The following is a 25,615-nucleotide window of genomic DNA, read 5'->3' on the forward strand; positions in this document are numbered from 1 at the left end:
TCCATCTGATGGGGCCCAGTCAGCATGCCTTTTCTGCTGTGGCTTCCAGTCTTTGGAACATCCTCCTAAGTCAAGTTTGGCCCATCCCTGTAAGCCATTCAGAAGATCCTGGAAGCCTGGTTCTTTCAGCAATCTTGGGGATCCCATAGGATGGTTATACAGGTAGTCCTCAACTTACAACCATTAATTTAGTGACCGTCTGAAGTTAAGTTACGATGATGTTGAAAAAGTTACTTATGACCATTTTTCTCACATATGACCACTGTAGCATCCCCATGGTTATGTGAACAAACTTCGGATCCTTGGCACCAGCTCATATTTATGATGGTTGCAGGGTCAGGTGATCACGTTTTGCATCCTTCTGACAAGCAAAATCAATGGGGAAGCCAGATTCATTTAACAACCATGTTATTAACTTAACAACTGCAGAGATCCACTTAACAGCTATGGCAAGAAAAATCATAAAATGGGGCAAAACTTAACAATTCTCTCAGAGACAGAAAGTTTGGGCTCAGCTGTGGTTGTAAGTCGAGACTGCCTATATTGTATTTAGATGGAAATTCTTCTCCCACAAATTCCCTTTTATTTATTAAAATTTCAACAGTTGTGGCATTGTTTTAATTGTAAGCTGCACGATCCACCATCCAGTTATGTTCAGTGAACTGGGTGGCCATTTATATTTATTAAATAAACACTTGAGTTTTAACAAACCTCTAGAATTCTTTTTTGGCCAGGTGGGGTTGGACACACAAGGAATTTTGTCTCTGGTGCATAAGCTCGCAGTGTACATACAAGGAATAGTGATAATCAAGATCATAAATAACATGAAAATACATTCATCATAAATTGTAAAATACAACACTTCATCATAAGATGCAACATTTAGTGATAGTCACAGAGTACTAGCTAACAACATAAATCATACTAGGATACAAAAAAACAGTGTAAATTGTAAGATACAAGCAACAAAGTTATAGTCATAAGAAGATAAGGATAGGTAACAGGAAAGATGAGGAGTATCATAGTAATACAGCTTTACTAAGTATTTTGACAGTGTTGTAGGAATTAAGTTGTTAAGCAGAGTGATGGCATTGGGGAAAAATTGTCCTTATGTCTAGTTGCTCTGGTGTGCAATGCCATGTAGTATCATCTTGAGGGAAGAAGTTGAAACAGTTTATATCCAGGATGTGAGAGGCCTGTATATATTTTCACAGCTCTCTTTCTTGGTTGTGCAGTATACAGGTCCTCAATGGAAGGCAGACTAGGAGCAATTGTTTTTTCTGCAGTTCTAACTACGGTATTCGTTGAAGTCTGTGCTTGTCTTGTTTGGTTGCTGTGCCAAATCATAGAGTTATAGAGATGCAAATGACAGACTCAATAATTCCTTTGTAGAACTGTATCAGCAGCTCCTTGGACAGTCTGAGCTTTTAAATCTTGAGATATTGTAGAACCTAGAAAAATTGAAGGTCTCTACTGTTAATACTGTGTTGTCTAGATAGTAAGAGATTGTAGAACAGTAGGGCTTCTCCTAAAATCTACTATCATTTCTACAGTTTTGAGTGTGTTAAGCTCAAGTTTGTTCCAGCCACACCACAAGGCTAGTTGTTTAAACTCCCATCTGTGTGCAGATTCGTTGTAGTCTCGAATGAGGCCAATCACTGTTGTATCATCTGCAAACCTCAGTACTTTAACAGAGGGATCTTTTGAGATGCAGTCACTGGATATATAGAGAGAAGTGGAGAGAGCATACAGCCCTGGGGGGGGGGGCTGTGCTAATTGTATAGGTATCTGATGTGATTTTGCCTAGCTTCACTTGCTGCTTCCTGCCTGTTAGGAAGCTTATGATCCACTTATAGGTGTGGTCAGGCACGGCTAGCTGATTTAGTTTAGCGAGAAGAATATCTGGAATGATGGTATTGAATGCCAAGCTGAAATCTACAAAAAGGACCTTTGCATAAGTCTTTGGAGATTCAAGATGTTGTAGGTAGGATGTAGCGCAGAGCCATGTTAACAGCATCATCTGTTGATCTATTTGCTCGGTAGGCAAATTGCAAGGGGTCTAACAGCAGATCTGTAATGAAGATAAAGATGACACAGCTCAAGAATTCTCAAAAGCATTGCAAGTTCAATTCCTGGTTTCACAGGATTGTTGATCTTACCAACAATCCAGAATTCCTTGCCATTTTCTTTTTTCAGATATTTTCCATGGGTTCCAGAGCTGGAAGGGGGCATATAGTCCATTGTCTGTAGAACTCAAAGTTTATGAGCCAAGAAAGATTGCTAATTTGTGCTTGTACACATTCAATAAAGGGAAGCCTATTACCTGTCTGGGTGAGTGGTTTTTGTGTCAAGCCATTAATTTGAACATTAAATATAATAAAACTAAACTAAATTAAAATCTCCCTTTCTGTAACTTCCCACTATGTCTGACACCAATAGTATTTCATAGTGGTTTTCCATCATAGTACTAATTTAGTCTGATCCTCGCTTTCTGAATGCAGACAAAAGCACCCAGGGTCTACCATCTGCTGAGACACCAAGAACCTTAGTGGGTACTAGATGGAAGGTATATGGGTTAGGGAACATCATCCATACTATACCTAAACCTGGCCACAAATTAAACAGTAATGGACAATAAAGGGCAGTGTGCAAATTTAATCTCAAAACAGAAAATCTTGGTGCAGAACAGAATGCTAAGAATAGGGTAGACACTGTACCGTATTGGACAAGCTGTCCAACAATTATTGAGCAGAGCTTAAGTAATCCCCATTCAAGGGCAGTGCTGCCTTGCAGCTGCCAGCCCAAGGAATACCTTGATACCTGATCCTGTTGCCAGGACAAAAGCCACCTTCCCTAATGTTGTCAATGATGTTGGTGTGTTGGATACAGAAGGCAGGAACACCATTTAAGTTGCCTGAAAACATGCATTATGGAATTCATACACAATATAGGAATCTTGAACTTGTTTTGAACTCCAACACATGGAAGAGCTAATGCTGCTTACATCTCTTGTTTTAAGGGAAGAATGGATACTGCTCCTGTGCTCCTATTTAAAGTAAAAACTAAGTATGAAGCACACATGAAGCAACCAAGTTCCAAGCAGCTCCATCTGAAAAGATCTGTTGAGATTGTCTGTCAATATTGCTTCATGAATTACACTTGTAGTATGACATACCTCAAATTAATATAGAAAATAAGGTCATAAGCCAGTTTCTTGCATTCAAAGCTCATGCTATATCATGGAGGCAGGTGTCCTCACCTCAAGAGATAAGTGGGATGCAGACTGTGTCAGGTTTTCTCCATGACAGGCTGCATTCTGTAGAACATCCTTCCACAGATGGCCCCTATTGACATTTTGCAAACTGGTTGCAGCAGTGCCATTTTAGCAGACATTTAAGTCATGAGGATTTTCAGTAATTACTTGGGGCCCTTTTGTTCCATTCAGAGTCCTTGTTGAATAGTATAAATGCCATCTGTAAACACAGTCATTTTCTTTTTCAATCCCAAGGACAACATGTTGTTCTACTTACAGTGCACTATCTTAAACCAATATCTTCCCAGACGTTATTGCTACAGATCTCATGTTTCGCAGGCATTATGACAAATTATTAGGCTGACCAAGAATTGGAGTCGGGGATTAAAGTCCACCTCATATGGTAAGCCTCAGATTCAAGTGGCTCACAAAAAATATTATTTTGGGAACAACACCTTTGGAAACAAGAGATGAAATTTGTAAAATGAACACAGAGATTTAGGGAAAGAACATTTTATTTTGTTTTTAAGCTTCTATGAGGGTTTGTACAAACAGTAAAAAAAGCTTTTCAAAAGTAATGAAGAATGTTCTTTACACTATTGTTGATGTATTTTAAATCCCAAAGTTCCACTCAAATGGACCAGACTGACCTCACTTCCTGGACGCAGACAATACTTCTGGCAAACTATTTGGACTATGGTGTAAAACAAGGATGATAACTACTGTGTAAGAAAATTCTTGTTCTAAGACTTTGCACATGCCAAGTAATAAAACAATGGGATTCAGGACAGTGAGCCCAACCTGAGAAATGGCTAACAAAGAAGTTGAAATAGGTGATCAGAACTGCCATGCCATACGTAGCTTTACTGAACCTATAGAATGGTTCACTTATATCAGAGGGACACAAAAAGGTGTTTCATACCACTGTTGACATCTGAAGTTCCTCTTCAACTTTAAAATCCAAGACACAATTATTATTTAAATGGAAAACTGGTTTTGATTTTTTTCAGCCTCTAGGAAAACCCATAAGCTCAGCCAACCACGCAAGCTGTTCAGTGAGCCCAAGGTCATATGTGTGCTATCCAATCTTGGAAGAGCAAACCATACTTCCTGTTTTTGCAGGTGAAATGTAATGTTCAAGACTACATGCTTATTGCACTGTGGAAATACTCTACGTCTGATTACTGCAACCAGCAACCTTTTCAGGGCAAGCACCAATGTGGGATTTTTGTGTAATACTACAACAGATAGCAATGTTTTTGTTTGTTTTTTAAATGGCCCAAACCTCATGAATTCTTATGCAAGCTCACAGATCTTGCATAATTTACCTATCTCGTGAGATTTTGGCAAATTTGCAATTGAAAGAAAAATTCAAAATCAATGGGTACCATCTAGGGAAGTTGTTGTCAACCCTACCTATTATAAAAACAACAAATTGTACAGTTGGCACTTGAGTTTTCATGTTTGTAATAATGCCCTAGAAATATAGGATACTAATAAGAAATTTCTCCAGCAAGGTCAGGAAGGCATATATGCATAATTCCATGAAACATTAAATGGGACTGAAGACTGTTGGCATATTCAAGTGGTATGGTTGGGGTAAGTCACAGATTCATGTGATATAAGAAAATTATTGTTGAGTTTTGGAAATGGTTTTCAGCCTTCATCACAGCCCAAATAAATAACTCTAGAACTTTTGTATAAGCATTGTTACCTTACTTTTAAAAAATGGTTTATTCAACACCAATGCAGAAGTAGAATCAAACCATTAAAAAAAGAAAGAAAACCTGAATGAAAAATATATATACTGTGTTTTGTTTTTTTTTAAAAAAAAGCTCTTCTCAAGAACGATCAGTGGAAAAGGTGCTTCTTCAAAGTAATTTTAAAGTTTTGCGAGGAAACAGTTTCTCCAAACTTCTCTGAATAATAACACAGAATCTACAATTAAGTATGTATTGTCAGAAACAATAGTGGAAACCATCATTCCTAAAATAAAGACATGGAGAAATACTCTGCATTTCTGCCCCAAATCAGTTTAGCTTCCGTAACATTTTAAATGAATGCTTACCCTATAATATTTTAATTATTATTCTTTCAACTTTCCTTATCATCTTACCCATTAGCTTACAATTATCACATGTGTCTTCATCTCTCCCACCAAACTATACAGATTTCTATTTTTGATTGCAATTTTTTTGAACTAGGTTTTTGGGAGATCATTGGTATTAGGAATATATATTTTTTTTCTTAAAAGCTTTGTTGGTAACAATACACTGTATTTATTCTATTCTAGAAGTCTAAAAGCAAATAGGCAAATATATTCAACATTAGCTTAAATTACGGGTGCAAAACATCTCCTGATTCAATATAGTTTGGTAGTTCTACATAATTATGAGCATCCCAATTCCCAATCTTGCATTTCTTCCCAATACTGCCTATAAATAGTTTCATCCCTGTTAGCCAATCTTTTTTAAAAAAAGTTTTCTACTTCTCTATCTTTTTGTTGCTTTCGTTTGGGTCCCCTGAACAGCATGAAGATGGGACACTGAATCCCGGGGGTTTCAAAGTTACATGATTACAGAACCTGTCATGTCCAACTACAGTTTAAATACTACAAGTCTCTTGGGAAAGGATCAGTGCTGGGATTTATCAGAACAAAATTCTAAAAACTGCAGTATATTTGCTATGTTCCATATTTCCACTTTGACAGTTAATTATTTAGTGAATGCTATCAACAAAAAAATACATTTTCTGTACGAAGTGAAACAAAAGGGAAGCTTAAAAAAATAAATTAAAACAACACACAGTTCCCTGTGGGCAATAAATAAATGTGTACAAATGTAGCCTTAATTATTGGAAGTAACAACAGAGCAAAAGGTTTAACAAACAAAGCCATACTGAAATCTTTTGACCTTCCTAACAGTATAACATTGAGCAGGTGCCTTCAGTGGTGCAAAGTCCTCCAATACTTTTGTCATGTAGGTTCCAGCAGAACAGGCCACATTCTCTCTGGGGCAATGCCCACTGACCATAATTTCTGTGCTGGCTGCCAACTCAAGTTGCTCTGCTCTCAACTCCCTCTATAAAACTTTGGATAAATCATGCCCTGTTAATGAAATGGTGGTAAAATAAAAGATTTAGTAGCTACCAAAAAAAAATATCAAACAAAAGGTGTTCAGAAAATCCTGAATCAAGACAGGTGACCAAATTTACAAGGAATCCAAGTTAAAAGTTGCTTGCTGTATAGGATAGATTATTTCTATTTACTTTAACATGCAAATTTATAATATATGATATATAGAGAATATAGTGAACTGCTAATGCCTAGAATATAACCATCTATCCAGCTAATCTCTGCCTTAACTTTGGCATGATTTTTTTTTACAGTTTTGTTTTAAAATCCCCATTTGAATTGCATGCATCACACGCTGCACACAGGTGCCCCTTCCAACCCCAATATCCCCACACACTTTAAGAGCAGATGTCAGGCAGGCGATTGTAAACATTGAGCCACCCAGATTAAAAATAACATTAACAAAGATTTGTTCTAAATCAATACATTAAAAAAATAATTCTAAAAATGCAATAAAACTGCATTTTTTCTCTTTTTCTTCTTGTTTAAAATCATCCCATATTTCGAACAATTGAAAAAAAAATCTTTTTAACACTTCCTAAGCCTACTACTGCCCCCAAGTCCTTCCCACCGAAGAATCTATATTTTAACTGTTTTGAGATGGAAGAAAGCATTCTTCCGTATCTGAAAGATAGGCAAACTCCTTGTAAGAGACTATTCTTGCTTTCTCTTTAAACCAAAAGGAGGACAAACATGCTTTATCAGAGGCCAATATTTTTAGGATAAGCTGTGATATTTTGAAGTTTCAAATCCGCGAGGGAACAGAACAATGAACCCATACTAATTTCTTGTGAGGGATAAAAACAGCATCTTTCTTGGACAAAGATTCCTAGTAAACTCTTTTACTTAAAACTTACTACAGTATATTGATAATAATATGCCTTTTAAGAACTGAATCAATTCATTTCCCCATAATATTCTATACTTCTTTCTTATATCTGAAAAAGGATGTAGTTTTAAATTAAGAAAACTCTCTTGTGTAGAAACTTTAATCCTAATTGATGTTGCAGTTCGTAACAGAAAAATTCTGTTCTAAAATTGTACAAAACGGCAACACCATCGTTCATCTATTATCCACTTACAAATACTTCAGTCCCATCTTGATCACGCTGAACTACTCAAGCAGGAGGCAGTGTAATTCCTTAAAGCCTCTGCAAAATGTTTGCTGTGGAAAGGAAGGATGACAAAATTGTGAGATTGATAGTACTCTTTTCTTTCCCTGCTACTGCTCTTCCATTCACATAATAAAACAGAATCTCACTAGATACACTTCTAATAATTTTGGCTAATTAGGATTTTCTAGAAGCAGCCGTTCTAGGCCTTGGAAGACTTGTGGCACTCAGTAGGGTTTGGCATCTGTGACCCTCTGAATTACAAATTCTACAGTCCCCGTCTGGTCAAGGAGATGAAAGCAGATGTAGCCCAAAAACATCTGGAAAGCTAAAGGCCTTTCAGAATGGTCATGTAGATTTTAAAGCCAAAGGATAGAGACTACAAGCTCCCAATAGAAAAGGTAAACTGAACATAATCAATGCTCTTATAACTACTGATTGTTTTAAGCATTTTGCAAAAATGGATCTTAGCAATTCTATTCTACTAGCAATCACAAAATGTGATGTAAGAAACAATCAACAGTAACTTAAATACTGTTACCTTAAAAATGCAGCTGACAGTATTTTTTTTCGCAGGGAGGGAATAGAAGGCACTTATTCATAGGAATCAATAGGCCCCCATTTGTCCCAAGCAGCAGCAAATAATTACTATCAAATTCTTTAAAAGGATTTGAAAGAAATAGAAAAGCCTTCTTTACAAAAATTATCCCAAGGTCACAAACTCAGACTCGTGATAAGTGAGACCTTACTTTTGATAAAGAAGAAGGTTGAGTTATTTAACAACATCATTGCCCGGGAGTTCATTGTTTGAGTAAGACGTCCAGGAAACTGGATCAGCTTTAACCAATTCAAGTTGGGAACTGATTTTAAAAGAGTTAAGAGATTTGGAGCTTTAAAAAGATTCTCTGCAGTCCAAGTGAGATTCCCTGTTAGCTTCAGGGTAAAGATCCCTGGAGGGGTTAAAATGCCAGCTGTCATATTATATATCACTCATGCTCTACCAACTACTATGGTTACTTTGCTTAAGTATAAATAATCTAGCAAGATCGAAACACAAGCAGCAAAGCCAGAATGAGGAGGGCACACAAAGCTGTTAGGACAAGACTATTCAACTGCTTATATGACAATACTTCTCTTAGCCATCCAGTGTCTTTCTGCTTAACTTTCTATACATCCCTTTATTCCACCAAACAGTTCTGTACATCCTTTTTTTCTATGTAGCCAGTGCCACTGTCCACTTGCAGTGCTGTTTTTCAACCTGGAATTGGAAGCTCACTTTTCATTCCTATATATCTTCATGCTCTGAACCCTCTCCAACATTCTTAATCCAGAGTGTCATATGCCCAAGCTTCAGTAGCTTTCCAATCTGCCCTTTATTTTTCAAGATCAATTCCTCTAACTAGTTTAGCAAAATGTGCGGAAATACTGAACAAGAACACTAGCAAGAAAAATCAGAGCTTGTCACTAAGATAAGACTACTTTGACTTTTTTTAAAAAAAATCCCATTTATATCCCGCCCTTCTCCGAAGACTCAGGGCGGCTTACAAGCTTAGCAGTAGCCTTCATTCTATGTATATGCCTGCTTATTAGGGCTTTTTCACACACCCCCAAGCGGCATTATTACAAAGTCAGCTTATTGCCCTCAACCATCTGGGTCCTCATTTTACCTACTTCGGAAGGATGGAAGGCTGAGTCAACCTCGAGCCTGGTGGGATGCGAACCTGCACTAATTGCAGGCAGCTGGTGTTACTTAATACACGACATGAGAATTCAGCTGCAATTGTCCTGTTGCACTTCCATTAATCAAGTCACCAAAATGTAGTTCTACCATGATTTTTATACTACATCTTTTAGCCCAGGGGACCGGTTCCACGGAGAGATATTTTTCCGCGGACTGGAGGGGTGTGTGGTTTCATGTACTGCCTGCATCCCACAGATGGGGCTTTGCTTGTTTGCGCGGACCGGTTTCTGGCATGCCACAGCCCAGTGCCGGTCCAGTAGACCCTGTCCCTGGTGGAAACAGGTGTCCAGGGGTTGTTCTATGCTCTGCACCCATTTCATTCTCTCTTTTTTTAAGCATTTCAGGCTTTGCTTCTCAGTTTTGCCATAAAAATTACAAACCTTTCTCATTTCTTTTCAAAAGAAAGCATGCTTTACTCTTCTCTAACCTTTATAGAGTTTATTTGCCACCCTATCTTGTAATTCTTGGCAATTTACAACAATTAAAAATGCACTAAAATGACCTTTTCTAATATCCTGATCCAATATTCATGTTTATATGTATCTTCACAGAATTAATAAATTTGAATCTGGAGACCTGCATGACTTCCAAGTGAAGCTTATTTATGTTTTCCCACATTAATTGAGCCCCAAAGAAAATGGATACGTTAATATTTTTTGTTTATGGTCATACATACACAACATACCCATGCATATTACTTAAACATGGAAAACCAAAACTGACTGTGACCAACAGATCTTGAAAATCAAAGCCATATTTCATAAAATTGAGAACAAGTACTGGGTCCAAATGTCCTCACTTATTTTGGTAAGCCAATTTCATTTATCTTAGATTTCTATCCCTATTAAGTTTGATCTAGAGGGATTTCTTTAAAATACTATTTACTAATCAGAAGCCAATATTTGTTTCTGAATCTCTTGACTGAGATTTAGCAGGATATATTTTGCCAGAGTTATTATGATCCAATTTGGACATAGGATGTATTTCCAAATTGGCCCAAAGTATCTTTCAGAGAATGTTTTTGAACTGAAAGGGGTTTTTAGAAGTTACCTTAGTGAATAAAATAAAAAAAAATCCCCACTGAAGTGAATCTAAATAAACTTGTTAAAGGAATTCATCTTGAAAACTAGGCATCTTTAAGTCTTCCTAATGAGCTATTCTTCCTTTCTTTTCACATACTTTCTTCTGGTTCCACCTACTGAATTTCTATAAGTTTCTAATAAACCTTCCTTGTTGCTAATTTGTTTCTTAAGCCATAAATTTTCTTTCAGCTCACTGCACCTTATTCTCACTAGCTCTTCACTTCTCCTTTCCTTCTTTCACTTCCTATCTTCTCTTATATGTTTTCACGTGACCCATTCCAAAAATATTTTTCCTTACACAAATCCTAAGCCTTGTAAAGTTAGTGCATAAGACAAATTGCCTTTTTTCAGTTTCTGAAAAATGATAACTTAATAGTCATAATTAAAGCTGGTGGAATATTAGTGTGCTATATGATGAAGTAACCACAACCAGTCAGCTGAGCAGGGGGATCTACATCTTGTACAAACAGTTCTCTTGTCTCTCCAAATTCTTTTGACACTTTGCCATTTTTGTTAGGATTTGTTTTCAAAAGCACTGCATTCATGTAACATGCATATTATGCATGTATTTTCCAGCAAGATTTGCACATTGATCTTCTATGAGGAAACCTCAGCAAGGCCCACCTGATTTCATTGCAACCTGCCTCTAATAACCAAGTCCTCCATATCCCCCAGTTTGAAAACACCTGGCTTTACTAAAGCTTCTTCTTCCTTCACTGGTTTTGCCCCGACTCCTTTAGTTCTTTAGATCAGGGGTCCCCCCCCAACCTTGGCAACTTTAAGACCTGTGGACTTCAACTCCCAGAATTCCCCAGTCACCTATGCCGGCTGGGCAATTCTGGGAGTTGAAGTCCACCGGTCTTAAAGTTGCCAAGGTTGGGGGGGACCCCTGATTTAAATGCAATGGCTTCTTTTGCAAAATGGTTAAGATGTATTGAATGCAGAACGTATTATCTCAGGCTGATACCAGGCTGGATGTATCTGGAATAGCAATAATTACAAATGCACCTCCCTTTTCAGCCCTACACAACTAAAGCCTCCTGATGAGGATAAAGCTGTGTGGGGTCTTTTCTGGCCTCCGCCATAATATCCAAGCTTTTGCTAGTAGGAGAAAGCAAGAACAAGTCTCATCTTCAGGACAACATTGAGAGGTTCAAGTTGCTTATTAGCCCCAGAACCCTTGGAAAAGATACAGTTGGGAACTGCCTGGAAATAACTTCCTGATTCACTTCCAAAAGCCTCTGGCCACCTTTCATTTCCAGACTTTCAGATGGCTCCGATTGCCTGCTAATTACAAAATAACGTTAGCGACTGAGACACCACAGTTCCTCTGCCATGCCTCCATCAACCTGTTAGTGTTAGCCAGTTTAAAAGGTGCCTTTGGATTTTAAAACGACTGGATCCTTTCTCTTCTTTCTTTTATCCTGTGGAAAGCATTACACAAAAAGAGAGAGAGAGAGAGAGAGAGAGAGAGAGAGAGAGAGAGAGAGAGAGAGAGAGAGAGAGAGGGAGGGAGGGAGGGAGGGAGAGAGAGAGCTTGATTCTGAAACAAAAGAGAACGGTACTTTGTTTACTGAACCTCCTCTAGGACCACATCTAGGCTTGCAGACTGAGCATCCGTACAGATGCTGCTGTTCCAAGCCTGTGACCTCATGGAGCAAAGTGACTGCTCCTCAATTGGAAATATATCATTGCTACTAGTTAAGACTCTCAACCAATAAGTCCCCAACAGAACAGAGGTCATAAATTTGTGACTATCAAGCTTCGTTTTGTTTTTTTTTGAACAATCTCTTCACGTTAAAAGAGATAATTTGGGCTGACTCTCTTTTTAATGGCTTTATTGATGCCAGGATTATCTTTAAGCTCTGCTTTTCCTTTTCTTAAATACTGGAAGAAAATGAACAAGCATTTATCCTAGCACCAAACATGCACTTTGGTAATAAAACACCAATGACAAAACTTTGTTCACACTCAAAAGAGGAACCCTGAGATCACAAAGAACCAAAGAGGGGGATTTTTTTTTTTTTACTTTAACTGAGTAACTCTTGGGCAAGAATCTAGCACACGTTTCCTTTCCAGGGAAGAAACCCTACCCGCAAGCCCCACGAACGAACAAAACCAAGACAACTGCAACTGCTAAGCTCAGCATCGAAAGCAGAAGCCAATTCATCTATCCCAGCCCCCGTTTTTCTTTAGCAAATACAAATCCAAAAACACAAGAGGAAAAAAAAAAATCAAAACAAATTAAAAGACACGTAACAACACAGAGACTGGTGAACGGGGGGCAGCAGGCAGCCCGCAGCACCAGAAGTCCAAACTTAATAAATAACTTGTAAAAAAAATATCTTTTCTATTTTCCTTTTTGTGTTTTGTGTCTGTTCACAGTGCGTGAGCAAGCGTCACTGTTGCATATCCTCCAGCCTCTGGTCACAGGAGAGAGAGAGAGAGAGAGACAAGCATGGAGCACGCTGTCACTGGCGGCAGATGCTCAATCCCGGAAACATACAAGCGTGGGCTGGAGAAGTGCTTTCTCATCCAAAGCGTCGTACCCCCTGGGCTGTCTGATGTGGTGCCTGGAACGCCAAAGACCCTGAAAGGTAACCCCATTCCAGGAAGACCAGACCTACCACCCATCCCTTCCTGGCAATACTGAAGAAGACAAAATGGTCAAGGGTGACTGAGCAGGTGAAGCAAGTAGTTCATGCCACTGGAGAGTTGTTCTAGTGAAGGCTGGTGATGGTTGTGGCGCTCTCTCTCTCTTTTAAGATCTGGTAGCCAAGGACCCCTTCTCTGACACAGCAGCCACGCTACGTGGCTACCTGGTGAAGAAGGGCAGGTGATGCTGGCTGAGGATGCTGCTCGTGCGGGGTGACTCTGTCTTCGCCATGACATCTTTGAACCAGGATGCCACATCCACTTCCAGTGTCTCGTAACGCTTGATGAAGTTGTGTTCCTGTAAAACAAGGAGATGGAATGCATTTTTCCCCCCTTCTGTTCCTAAAAGGCTGAGAGCAACTCTAAGGAGTCGGGGGGGGGGGGGAGAGAGAGAGAGAGAGAGAGAGAGAGAGAGAGAGAGAGAGAGAGAGAGAGAGAGAGAGAGAGAGAGAGAGAGAGAGAAACAGAGGGAAGGAATATTCCTGAAATCTAGAAAAGTATTCAGTTCTGCTGGGCCTACCAATTAACTAAGGTCAACTGTGTTTGAAACAACTATATTTGAAAATGTACAGATAGACACGCAATGATGCTGAATACAAGCAAAGACAAATGGACAATCATGAAAAAAAATCAGAATAGAATTCTGTTTAGGAAACTCTGTGTGTGTGTGTGTGTGCGTACTTATGTACACATACAGACACAAAACCTCTGCATCAGATGCAAATTGTTTTTAAGATTAAAGTTGGTAGAAGCTTCTCCTATAGCTACTAGATAACCATTCATATTCACACAAAGTGTTATATACTCACAAGTAGCTTGTTGTACTTTGGTCTCTTCCTGTGATCTTTAGTAAGGCTAGAGGAATAAAAACACACATTCAAACCACATTTTTCAAATGAATTTTGCTTAACAACAGTTCTTTAGCACCAATATTTCATATTTATTTTATTCCCCTCTAAAACTGCTAGTTAATAGGAAGAAATTCATCCTTATCCTGGCACAGCCCAATTTCCACATCTACCTCCCATGGCAATCTGGTTGTCATTTTCAGCTCAATGAAGGAGTCCCTCATTATTCTGCAATTAGCCAAGACGCAGGCTACGGGGAAAAAAGCAGGAGCCATGAACAGGTTGACAGAAACTGGTGGAATGGCCCACAATTTGTGCAAAGTGAGCTGGAAGGCTGAGATGAGATTTAATTTCATGGGAAAATGACAAAGATGCTTGAGTTCACCTTTTCAGAAAAACACATTACCAGACAGACAAATGAAGAAGTGTCAATGATCTATTGATTTATTTATATGTAATTAAGTTTGCCCAGTTCCGAACAATTCTCGGTGAAGTACACTTTAAAAACGAGAAACAATAAAAATGGACATTGATGTCCAGAAGAGAAAACCAGGCATAACAACAAAAAGCAATCTACAGGGGCTCAACCATCACCCTAAACCTCAAGGACTTTCAGAACATCATCAGGATGGAAATCATTTGGATCTCTGTAGGGGTTACTATTCGAAAGGGTAGTACTGTGACAGAGCATGCAAACTTCCTGGGTCCTGATAGGGCTGGAGTGGGCCCACTTTCTACATATTATTAATTCCGACCATCGCCTCCAGAAATTGTTGACTACTCACTGTAAGTTGTTTCTGAGACAATTTACTCACCAGTCTTTTACAAAGGACTGGAAATCCACAGAAAATCCCATGTTATTTGGGAGAAGAGGAGGATCTTCCTGCAAAACCTTGGTGAGGACCTCAAAATCTGTTTTGCAGTTCTTGTAGGGAAACTGCCCTGTAGCTAACTCAACCTGCATTGGAATGTGAAGTGAGGAGAAATGGTGAGTATTAAAAGTTAAAAACAAGTGGGCAAAAAACATCACCCTCTCTTTCAGTATCATTTAATAGGATTAGTTTTAAGAAATGATACTAAGAAAAATATCATTTGCTGTTTCACTTGGATCTCTTATATGTCAAGCAGACGGCTTTCAGGCTTCTTCACATGATGACCAAAGGCACCTCCTCCATCAAACTGGCTGAAATTCCACAATATCACTAAATCTCATAATACAGTCACCACCATCCTAAGTCACAAAAGTGTTGTGTAATGTTAGTCTTAGGTTTAGCTTTCTTTTAAGATACTTTTAATTTTGCCTTTGTATTCTTCACTTTAGAAAGAGAAAATAAAGCAGTCAAAAAGCTACCATCTACTAAATAATAATTACTCTGCATGTGTAAAATTATTTAACCACGCTGAGAATCTAGCCAAGGCTTAATTAAAGAGCTTTGGCATCTATATGGGCTACAGAGAAGATGTTTGAGGGTTGCAGGCGGCCTGCAAGCTATGGATTGTCCATTTGCATATCAAAAAACAGTCAAAGAGTTTAACTTACCAAGGAAATGCCCAGGCTCCAAACATCTGCACGGATATCGTAATCGGGTTTTGAGGGATCAGGAGGATCTATTCTTTCAGGCTAGAACAACAACAAAAAAAAAAAATTAAAAGAGCAACTGATTGCTAATTTTTTTAAAATCCCATTTATATCCCGCCCTTCTCCGAAGACTCAGGGCGGCTTACAATCTAAGAAGCACAAATCAATGTGCTTAGCAATAGCCTTCATTCTATGTATATGCCTGCTTATTAGGGCTTTCACCACCACCTCCAAGGGGGCATTATTACAAAGTCAGCTTAATTGCCCCCAACAATCTGGGTCCTCATTTTACCTACCTCTGAAGGATGGAAGGCTGAGTCAACCTTGAGCCTGGTGGGACTCGAACCTGCACTAATTGCAGGCAGCTGGTGTTACTTAAGGAGGCATTAGCCCACTGCTCCACCAAGGCTCTAATTTCTTACCAGCACTTAAGGAAATAACCCCCAATTATAGAAACAAAATAAGCAATGGAACTACAATTGCATAGTAGTACAGTACATTTTCAAAATGTTAGGCCATATTCTAACGGCAACTCTGTATAGAGGTGCTGTGAATCCTATACCAGATGTGTGATTCTGATTCCAAGAGGACATTCTCAGGCAGAGATGCACTGATATAACCTAAACAAGCCTGGCCCAGAATACTGTTGAAAAGAAAGCCTATTAAGGAATCAATACAGGAAACAAATTGGGCACATTGTAATTGATTTTAAAGTTACAGCAAGGTCCCTGAAGATATTCCCTGAACAATTCTCTAATCCTTACCGCCATATATGCTGCACAACCAGCACTTCGGGTTTTGGCTTTTGAATCTACCAGCCTCCCACTGATCCCAAAGTCACACAACTTGATTTGCCCCCTCTCATCCAACAAAATATTGGAAGGCTTCACATCTCTATGAATGACACCATGCTTCTCTTTCAAATAATAGAGGGCTTTCACAATCTAGGGAGGAAAAAGAAATCAGAAATCAGTGCTGAAGAAATAATTCAATGTAAGAAAATTAACTTTTGAATCTATTTAGGATTAGCAAAACTGAATTTCTATGAAGACATTTGCTGCTTGGAAAGCAAAGGTTAGTCACTCACTTGGAAGATTATGTGATTGTATAGAATACAGAGTTTTAGTTACACAAGGTAATATGCTTAAAACTTATTATAACATCTTTTATCCAGATACATCACAAAACAAATGTCAAAGTCATTATTAAAAAGAGGAGGGATACATATGAGAAACTATACCTTTAGTATTTCTCCTTGGTAGGAGAGATGCACAATCTTCCTACACTGAATTTTATTCAGTTTTATTCTGATTAAATAATACTCACTCAAATTGTCAACTGTAGCCTAAAAACTAGAGCAGACTTAATTGTGGTAAACCAGGTTTTTTCCTTAATGTTAGGTTGACTTTTTAAGTTGTCAACTTCCATATTGCCATTCATTAATTGGCACTTCCTCTAAGCTGTGCATAAAGCCTTCATGGTGTGTGTGTGCATGCCCATTACACTTATGCTTGCAAACAACACACATTTTTATTTGGGGCCACCTTACCAGAGGTTATCAACACTCACCGCCACAGTCATCTTTCCCAAGATTCTCTCAGGGATGGGTCCTTGGATGCGTTTCTTCAGCTTCTCTGCACACGTGCCCATTAGCTCCATGGCTATAAAAACATCAGTCTATGGACAAAAGGGGAGAAATGAAAGGATATAGTGACCAAGTTAATCATATTACATTTTAAAAACAGAGTAGAAGGAAGGGGCATTGTCAGTAATGGCAATCTCAATGTGTTTGCACCAGAGAGGTGATCCCAGTAGCATAGAGCCAAGTTGTGGCTAGAAGTGGTGGCGGCACAACCAACTTAATGGGATAGCCAGGACACTCACAATCCTGGTAGTGGCGGCAAAACCATCCTAATGGGATAGCCAGCACACTTATGAACCTGTTAGTGGCGGTAAGACCAACTTAATGGGGTAGCCAGCACACTTATAAGCAGCAAAATTGGTGGTGGTAAGAGGCGCTGAAAATGGTGGCAGTTAAAGTGGGCACTCAGCCACGCCCTGAAGTCTTTGGAAATTGCCTGGACGATTGAAGACCTCCGTAATGGTTGGGAGGCTCGAGGCTGTTGACTGAATTCTGGCCAAAATTGACTCTATTTGAGTCTAAACAGCCCTTGCTGGAAGGGAGGGTCCCCCCCCCCCAGGAACCATAAAAGCGGTGCTCAAAATGGCGACCACTACACTTTTGCCCTGCCTGGGAGCTATAAATAGCCTGAGGCTTCAGCCGAAGTCTGCAAAACCGCTCTGACTCTCAGCGGTTTGAAATGCAGCACTGATAACAGCGCAGAGAAGGGAAGGGAAAGGTACAACCTGGGAAAATCCAACAGTTTTGTCTTTCTGCTAGAAACAAGACCCAATCTTCACCACGTCTCTCTTGGACTAAGACTAAGTCGTGACTGGAGATTCCTAGCCGGAGGAAGAGAGGCATGACAAAGGTTGACTGACTTAAGTTTCTAGGGCAGAATGGCAAGATCAACCCATCAGTGGATTCTCCATTCGTCATGCTGGAGAAACACTGGCTTTCACTTACATTTGTGATGAAAGTCCCAAAGCACTGAACAATATAGGGACAGTCATGACTCTTCAGCACCACATCCAAATCCATTAGTATCCTTTTGTTCTCCTCTTTGTTACCAGAACGACGCATTTGCTAAAGAGAGAAAAAAAGGATGAGGCGTATCTGAGAATAAATAAAACATTAAAAAAAAATGACGTACTGTACATGTCTTCCCTCATGGTGAGCACTTCTGTTATTCCTCCAATGATCATCACTATTTTCTATCTACAAAAGACATTATAAATCTCTTCAACCTGTATCTCCTGGCACAAAAATTAATAAATCATAAAAGCTGTATTCAAAATGAGTAAATTCCTGCCATTTCAATCCTGACTTCTTATTCTTTCAAGAATAAGAGTTTTGAGTTTCAAAACTCAAGTATATCTACCTCACCTTCACAGCTATGATGTGTCCTGTCTTCTTGAAGCGCATTTTCCACACCTGTCCACACGTCCCACTACCAATCTCACCAAGGTTTTCTAAGTCATGGATTTCAGCTTGATATCTCTGTGGGAAATGAGGACATATAACTTAGGCACAAACGAATATTAATATAGTGAATATCAAAAAAGGGAAGACTATTTTATGGTAACTTTTAGTGTAGTCAACTGTTATGTCACCAGGTAGCAAAATATTTTAATCTACTATATCTCTTATCTCTTCCTGTAAAATATCCTTCATAAAGCCACATTTACTTGTCAATCTAAAGTGAAAATTCACAGAGGTTTAAAATGCCTGTCTGAAAGCTAAATATTAACTTGAAAAAATATACTGCATGAAATGCAGCAAAAAGTATTAAGACGGACAGCCCACAAATCCTGTATCCAAGAAGGCAGGTTATGCCATATTAGATCAGACTAGGAAGTTCCTTATCACAATTTTCCGACCTCAAATGTGATCAATTTTAATCAGAAACTGAGCTGGAATACTTTGTGTATAGCAGGGTAGATGAAGTCAACCTACCTGGCCTCCAATGGTCAAATAACCAGTTTGCTTCATGATCTCCTGCAGTTTTTGATCAATTTCTATGCTAGGAAGGGAAAGAAAGAAAAGCTGAAAGAGCTTATGGCAGCTTTTTTTTAAAATTCCATTTATATCCCGCCCTTCTCTGAAGACTCAGGGCGGCTTACAAGCTTATCCTTGGCACGGGACTATATGAACATACTCTCTCTGCAGGAAGAAATACTATGAAGAAGAGTATGCACAGCCCTATTCTGAAGCTCCCATGCTCAGCAGTAGAATCTAAATAATTATGTAAAGAAGGAATTTTCTACAAAGAAAAATAAGTAGATTTGCTTTCAAACCTCTTGACAAATCAGCCAGTTCTACAACAAGCCCTCTAAAGCATTTCCAGCTGTAAAGAAGAATGCAGATTGTCATGAATGTTTACTTAACTGGTGAATGCAAAATAAGCAGCAGTCCCCAGTTAATAAGCCAAATTGGCACACCCTTTCATGGACAGATGCTTTTAAACTTCCTAGGGCCTAATACAAATATTATAGCAAATACAATAAACTGCATTCCAATACATAGGAAAATAATACAATTACTGAAAATATCTTAAGATGAATTTGAAAGATTTGGGTTTTTTTTAAATTCATCCAAATGTACAGTACACATTGCCTTACTACGATGGCATTGTGACCATGGCAAGAAATGATGGTTTGCAATAATTTGTTTGGCTCTAAACTCATTTATGAGTGGTGAGTACGTAAGGCACAGGAAATCAGCAATAACTGCAGCAAAATGTAAGACAAATTATTTTCAACTCTGGGAAGAGGGCAATGGCAGTACATTTCCCCCAAAAAAAAATATTACCAAAAGAACATGGATTTGTCCATACACAATAGTTACCAGGACTCAAGAGTGACTCAGAGGCAATTGAATCACGGTCAGCCCCCACCCCAACATGTTATCACTGAACACCACAATAGCACATGATTGCAAGTTCTTCTTCTACTGATTAAACTCTGCGTACTGTCATACTCATTGTGTACATTTCCATTTAATTAGATTATTAAAGCAATATAAAAGCTACACTATAAACAGCTTTCCCCTCCTCCTTACTAAACTGCCCTCCCCTAATTTGAATATAAGCACAGAAAACTGCATGACAAAAGTCCTTAGAAACATGGGGGAAATTAAGTGAGCATTCTAGGACCACTTGGCTACTTTGCTCTAACTGTGCTTACCTCTCCATGCTCCTGTGCATGAGGAATGGTGGCGGAGGAGGAAGGCCCAGGATATTTCGAGGGCGTGATGGATGTGTGTGATGTTGGGGTGAGTTCTCCAAAGAGGGGGAACGGCTGCTGCCATCGTTGGCTAAGGGAAGCTGCAGTGCTGAGAAAGAAGAGGAGAGTTAGACAAAGGATTAGTAGCACACTAGGAATTCCTAGGCTGAATCATTTTGCCCTGTAAGATGCAATGGGTGTGAATTCCTAGAAGATTATTATTATCTTGACATCTCACTTATCAGGTTAACATTGCTGTTTCTAAATATCAAATACTACTGCTACTTCTGCCCAGTAAAACCCACGTGTGCAAGCCGGAGCTTTCAACTACATCATTGTGAAAATTGGCTCTATCTTGGTCAAGAACTAAGGTTTTCTTCTATGCTGCTGCACCAATCAGGCGGTCCAAATATTAACTGCAAAGAATTGTAAACAACTAATGCACTCCTGTTATATTATTATCTGTTTCCAGATTTTCTTTTTCCTTTGAAGCAAACAGATGATTGTTCAAAATTTAATTCTGAAAACTTCTGCTTAAGTCTCTGCTTTAGGTAACAAACAAACACCTAAGCACCATCAAGCCTTGTCGCTTCCAATTACACACTCAGCTTTTAAACTGAAGAACTAACACTTTCAAGGATTACACAAAAGCAAGAACTCCTACGAGAACGATTACATTGTGGGTAATTGTTAAAGGAAGGCAACAGAAAATTAAAAACTAACTTACGTATCTTTTCAAAAGAGTTATCTAGCAAGTTATCTAGCAAGTACTACAATCAATTTGGCATCTCCTGTGATAGAATAGGTTATATTAAATTAAATTACATTCACACTGCAGCGTTAAGCTAATAACTTACTTTAGATATTCTGGCTGCATAAATATGTGGGAAGTCTAATACTTTAAGCTGGTCTTAAATGGAACAAGTCAGATTCATATTTAAATCTATTCTAATAACTGAAAGAAATTTGCTAGAATATAAAAATGTAAGAGATTTCTGTTCTTTGTATCTTCACTAACAGTTAGTACACTGGGCAAAGTTAAATGCTGTGCTAGAACAAGGGTCCCCAATCCCCAGTCTGTGGACCAGTATTGGGGCCACGGCATGCCAGCAACCAGGCCACACAAAAAAAGCAAAGCCCCTTCTGCGGGATGCATGCAGCACACAAAACCACACCACTTCCGGTCTGCGGAAAAATGTCTCTCCACATAACCAGTCCCTGGTGCCCAAAACTTTGTGGACATCTATGCTAGAATCAATATTCCAAGCATAGTGCCGTACCTTAAAATAGACAGAAATTAAAAGAAAGTTCCCCCTAGCGAGCAGATAAAAACATACTGATCGGGGAACATCAAAAGCATATTAATAATATTCATGCTGCAAAAGCAACAAGATTGGCTAGATCTGAGATGCTTCCAACAAGAACATAGAATAACAGAATTGGAAGGGACCTTAGAAGTCTTGTAGTCCAGCTCCCTGCTCGAGCCGGGCACCCTATATCATTTCAGACAAATGGTTGTCCAGTCTCTTTTTGAAAGCCTTCACTGATGGAGCACCAATAACTTCTGAAGGCAAGTTATTCCATTGGTTAATTGCTCTCGCTGTTAGGAAACTTCTCCTTAGTTCTAGGTTCCTTCTCTCCTTGGTTAGTGTCCAACCCATTGTTTCTTGTCTTGCCTTTTGATGCTTTGGGAATTAGTTTGATCCCCTCATCTTTGTAGAAGCAGTGCTATCATGGTCCTCTCAAGTCCTTCTTTTCGTACTAGACAGACTCAATTCCTGTAATCGTTCTGCATACATTTTAGTCTCCAGCTCTTTCTCTGCACTCTTTGCACAGTCTCAACATCTTTTTTTGTATTGGGATGACCAGAACTGAATGCAGTATTCCACGTGTGGTCACAAAATTGATTTTCACACTGTATATAAGTTTGATTGAGTTACTTAGATGACACATTGGTCATTTCACACAAGAACAAGGTAGATGGGGATCACTTGTTTTATAAACTTTTTGACAGGGTAAATTACTATTAGATAGCTCACCCAAAACATATCAGAAAACATTTACCTTTGGCTACTCTTTGGCCTCTGAAATGCGAGAAGTACAACATTTACCAAATGTAAAATTATTTGATGTTCCGAATGCATCTTGTATTTCCATGTATGCTTTGTTTCTTTTCTATCTAAATGGACATTAATTCAAAACCCGAAGTAAAATGAAGAAAGACGAGTTGCCAGAATGAAAAAAATCTCATCTATAGTATATATTCTACCATTGTGTTAAGTGATATCTAATCAAACAAGCAAATTATCCCCTAGAACGGCAGTAGAGATTTTGTAAGATGTGGAATGTTATAGTGAGTGTTACAATAGGTATTACATCATGGGGGGATTAAAAGTATCCTGACTTTAAAAGTTATCAGTGGTCATATTTTTTTTCAATGGAAACCCAGTTGTCAAGTTCAAGAAACATTATGAGCCCAATCAGAAAGTTATTATATTATATATACAACTTTGATATCGCAATAGGGTCTTTTTTCATAATTCAACAATATTTCTAGCATTAAAGTCTGCAAGGCATATTTGGACAATGTTAGGACACAAGTTTAATTTTCATTCTTATTCACAAGATAAACTTAAACTTTGTGATATCCGAGTTTGCAAATAGAAAGTAAATTCTTCCCCCCTCCCCACAAATTAATAATCTAATTTTGGAATTCAAGATGCTGGATTTATTTCAAGAGAAATTTGGATTGCCTAAAATTAAGCACCAGAGCATACTCAATTTAAGTATCTTTTGATTTCACAATTTGATCTAGATACATTAGCATCATCTGAAATTCCTGAATTACTACCATCAGTGAAATGCATTTTGATTATTCTAAATCTACTGTATTTTACAGGCAATTAAAAGAGAACTATTAAGGTGAATATTTGCAAAAAACAAGTGTCTGAAAACCTATCCTAAGAAATAAATGGATAAGAATCTTAATATTATGTTTCTATGAATTTGATTTTAATTCAACAAAATATTTTTAATATTTTTTGGCAACCTCAAAGAATCTTTTAAAAAGATAGGCTGCCAATTTCATTGCAAAATAATGGAATATTATTATATTATACAAGGCAACAAGAGCCAATTGAGTGGGGTCCCCTTTTGGTTGTAAAGAGTTTGATTGCCATTTTATATTTATATATTGTAGACATTTTAACAAAATGTGATTGGGATTTTGTAGTGGTGATGGTAAGGAAATCTTCTGTTCCATAACGTATGCTATACCAAGTCTCACTGGTTGAGTTGGTCAGCTTAGTAATAACAATAAATGTGGCAAGGGTTTAATTATTTGTTTTTACACACATACACAATTCATTTCTGTCTATAAAGCAGTCCATCTCAATATTCTGGGATCTGGAAAAAAATACAACCACCAATAAATATGTAACCGGCAGCCAAGGTTAAAACCCATCTGAACCACTAACATAACCATCCGATGGACTCTGTCAGAAATTCTGACTCCACGTGCAGTGGCATAATCTGGTTTTCAAAGCTGTATGAAAAGAAACCAGGTTTGGGACTAATCTAATCCCCAGGAAATGATGTTCTGAAGATTGGGTACCGTGACAGAAAAAGGTCTCTTCCGAATTCCACCAAATGATCTTCTTTTAATAATGTCCTGCTGGATCTGATGGGATGGATAAGAGACAGTCAGGGAAAGAAAATCCCTTAAATTACCCAAACCCATCACATTCAGGGCTTTATAAGTAACTACAACCACCTGAATTGAACTCAGAAGCACACTGGTAACTAATGCATTGAGGAGAGATGAAATAAGCATCAATCAAGAAGCTGACATAAGATCACAAGACTTGCCTTGTGGAAAGACGGATGACAAACAAATGTAATCAATAAATAAAAATAAATAAGTAACTGCCCAGACCATTGCATCTTGCACCTGCTGCGGCTTCAAGGGCAGGACCATGAAAAGCCCATTGCAGTATTCATTCAGAAGGTGACTAGGACATAAGTGTGTGTGAGTAGAGTCTCCTGGTCCAGGAACAGGTGTAATTAGCACATAGCACAACTATAAAATCCCTCCTGGCCGTGGCTCCAAACTGCTCCTCGAACAGATCTCAACAACAGAAGTGAAGGCAAATAAATGGCTTTCAAACAAGAACATAAGTATTAAAAGGAACAAGATTGACCAACAGCATTAATCAAAGCCATTTATTTTATCTTTTTTTAAAAAATCTCTGTTTGATAAAAAGCATTCTGTCAACACATTGAAAGTTACAAAAGTTTTCGTAAGAACACTGGGCCTCTAGTAGAAAAGACAACACCATGTATTACTAAAATACTTCCAGATATATTACATCCTTAAACTTTACACTGTTCTGAAAAGTATTACCCCTGTATCAGAGATTAAGAAATAGGTTCTGAGGCTATGATATCTTCATATTCAGATTAATGCTATCCAGTCATTACAAGAGGTTAAAAAGTTAAAATAAAAATAAAGTAAAATAAAATAAAGCTTTTACTTTTGGAGGAGCTCTTTACAGCCTTTGCTGCCTGGCCACCATCTTGGCTCCTCCCCCCCCCCCCGTCCAGTCGTTGTTGAATGGGGTAATCTCAGAAATCTAAAATTATAAATGAATAAATAATTTTTCATTATCACAATATGATCTTATCCACAAAATACGTGGAATAGAGCTGAAAAGAAAATTGGAATGAACATAATAGAGACAATTTCAAATGCTCAGAGAAGCCACCTATTTAACGAGCCAGATTTTTTTTAAAGTAAATATGAAATAGATGGCTCTGACTATTATGCAAGAAGTTGTTACATAAAGGTTTTAAAAAGCAAATAAATTAGGACACCAAAATAACTGAGGAATTATCATTCAATTTCAATTAACTCCAGAAAGAAATCTTCCCTGGCTGAAAGATTTAGAGAATTCCCTATACCTGGAAAACAAATAAATACATCTACCCTCAATATTACAGCCAATTTGATATAGAAATTAAGATGTTGCCCTAGAAACCAGGAGACTGTGAGTTTTAGTCCTGACTTAGGCACAAAGCCAGTTGGGAGGCCAGCCACTCCTTTTCGGCCCTAGGAAGAAAGCAATCTTGCCAAGAAAACTGCAGAAATTGGTCCATTGACTCAAAAGTACATATAATATACACAATTCTTAATACTGGAAAAAGACAAACTCTTAACAGACCTAAATGTATCTCTTATCAATGAAGAAGAGGAATTGATACAACCTGACACCTAAAAAGTCAGTGTAAAAGAAAGAAATGAATGGGGACAGAATGTCACTAAGATTCAACACACAACTTTTATTTTAACATCAGAAGAATAAAAACGAA

The 25,615-nt window shown here is 38.2% G+C and overlaps 1 protein-coding gene and 1 long non-coding RNA gene across 4 annotated transcripts in view; both read right to left on the reverse strand.

The window, feature by feature from the left end:
• Nucleotides 1-3,750: 3,750 nt before the first annotated feature.
• On the reverse strand, nt 3,751-11,738 carry LOC310633847. Of its 2 annotated transcripts, XR_014491097.1 has the most exons (3): nt 11,515-11,738; nt 8,248-8,358; nt 3,751-7,551 (listed from the first exon to the last, which is right to left on the reverse strand). It is a non-coding gene; the product is annotated as an uncharacterized lncRNA (long non-coding RNA). The 2 variants fall into 2 exon arrangements; XR_014491098.1 differs by having other exon boundaries at nt 3,751-8,358.
• Nucleotides 11,739-12,142: 404 nt separating this feature from the next.
• MAP2K7 (mitogen-activated protein kinase kinase 7) overlaps nt 12,143-25,615 on the reverse strand; it is a 34,223-nt gene continuing 20,750 nt past the window's right edge. For both annotated transcript variants that reach the window (XM_083351767.1, XM_083351766.1), the window contains 10 exons: nt 20,210-20,357; nt 18,981-19,047; nt 18,411-18,524; nt 17,991-18,110; nt 16,973-17,080; nt 16,168-16,347; nt 15,365-15,445; nt 14,640-14,782; nt 13,786-13,831; nt 12,143-13,274 (listed from right to left, as the gene is read on the reverse strand). In XM_083351767.1, coding sequence (XP_083207893.1) covers nt 13,137-13,274; nt 13,786-13,831; nt 14,640-14,782; nt 15,365-15,445; nt 16,168-16,347; nt 16,973-17,080; nt 17,991-18,110; nt 18,411-18,524; nt 18,981-19,047; nt 20,210-20,357 — 1,145 coding nt within the window. In that variant the 3' untranslated portion in view covers nt 12,143-13,136. The remainder of the gene's footprint in view (nt 13,275-13,785; nt 13,832-14,639; nt 14,783-15,364; nt 15,446-16,167; nt 16,348-16,972; nt 17,081-17,990; nt 18,111-18,410; nt 18,525-18,980; nt 19,048-20,209; nt 20,358-25,615) is intronic.

The sequence above is a fragment of the Vipera ursinii genome (genome assembly GCF_947247035.1).
Source record: "Vipera ursinii genome assembly, chromosome: 2".
Lineage (NCBI taxonomy): Eukaryota > Metazoa > Chordata > Lepidosauria > Squamata > Viperidae > Vipera > Vipera ursinii.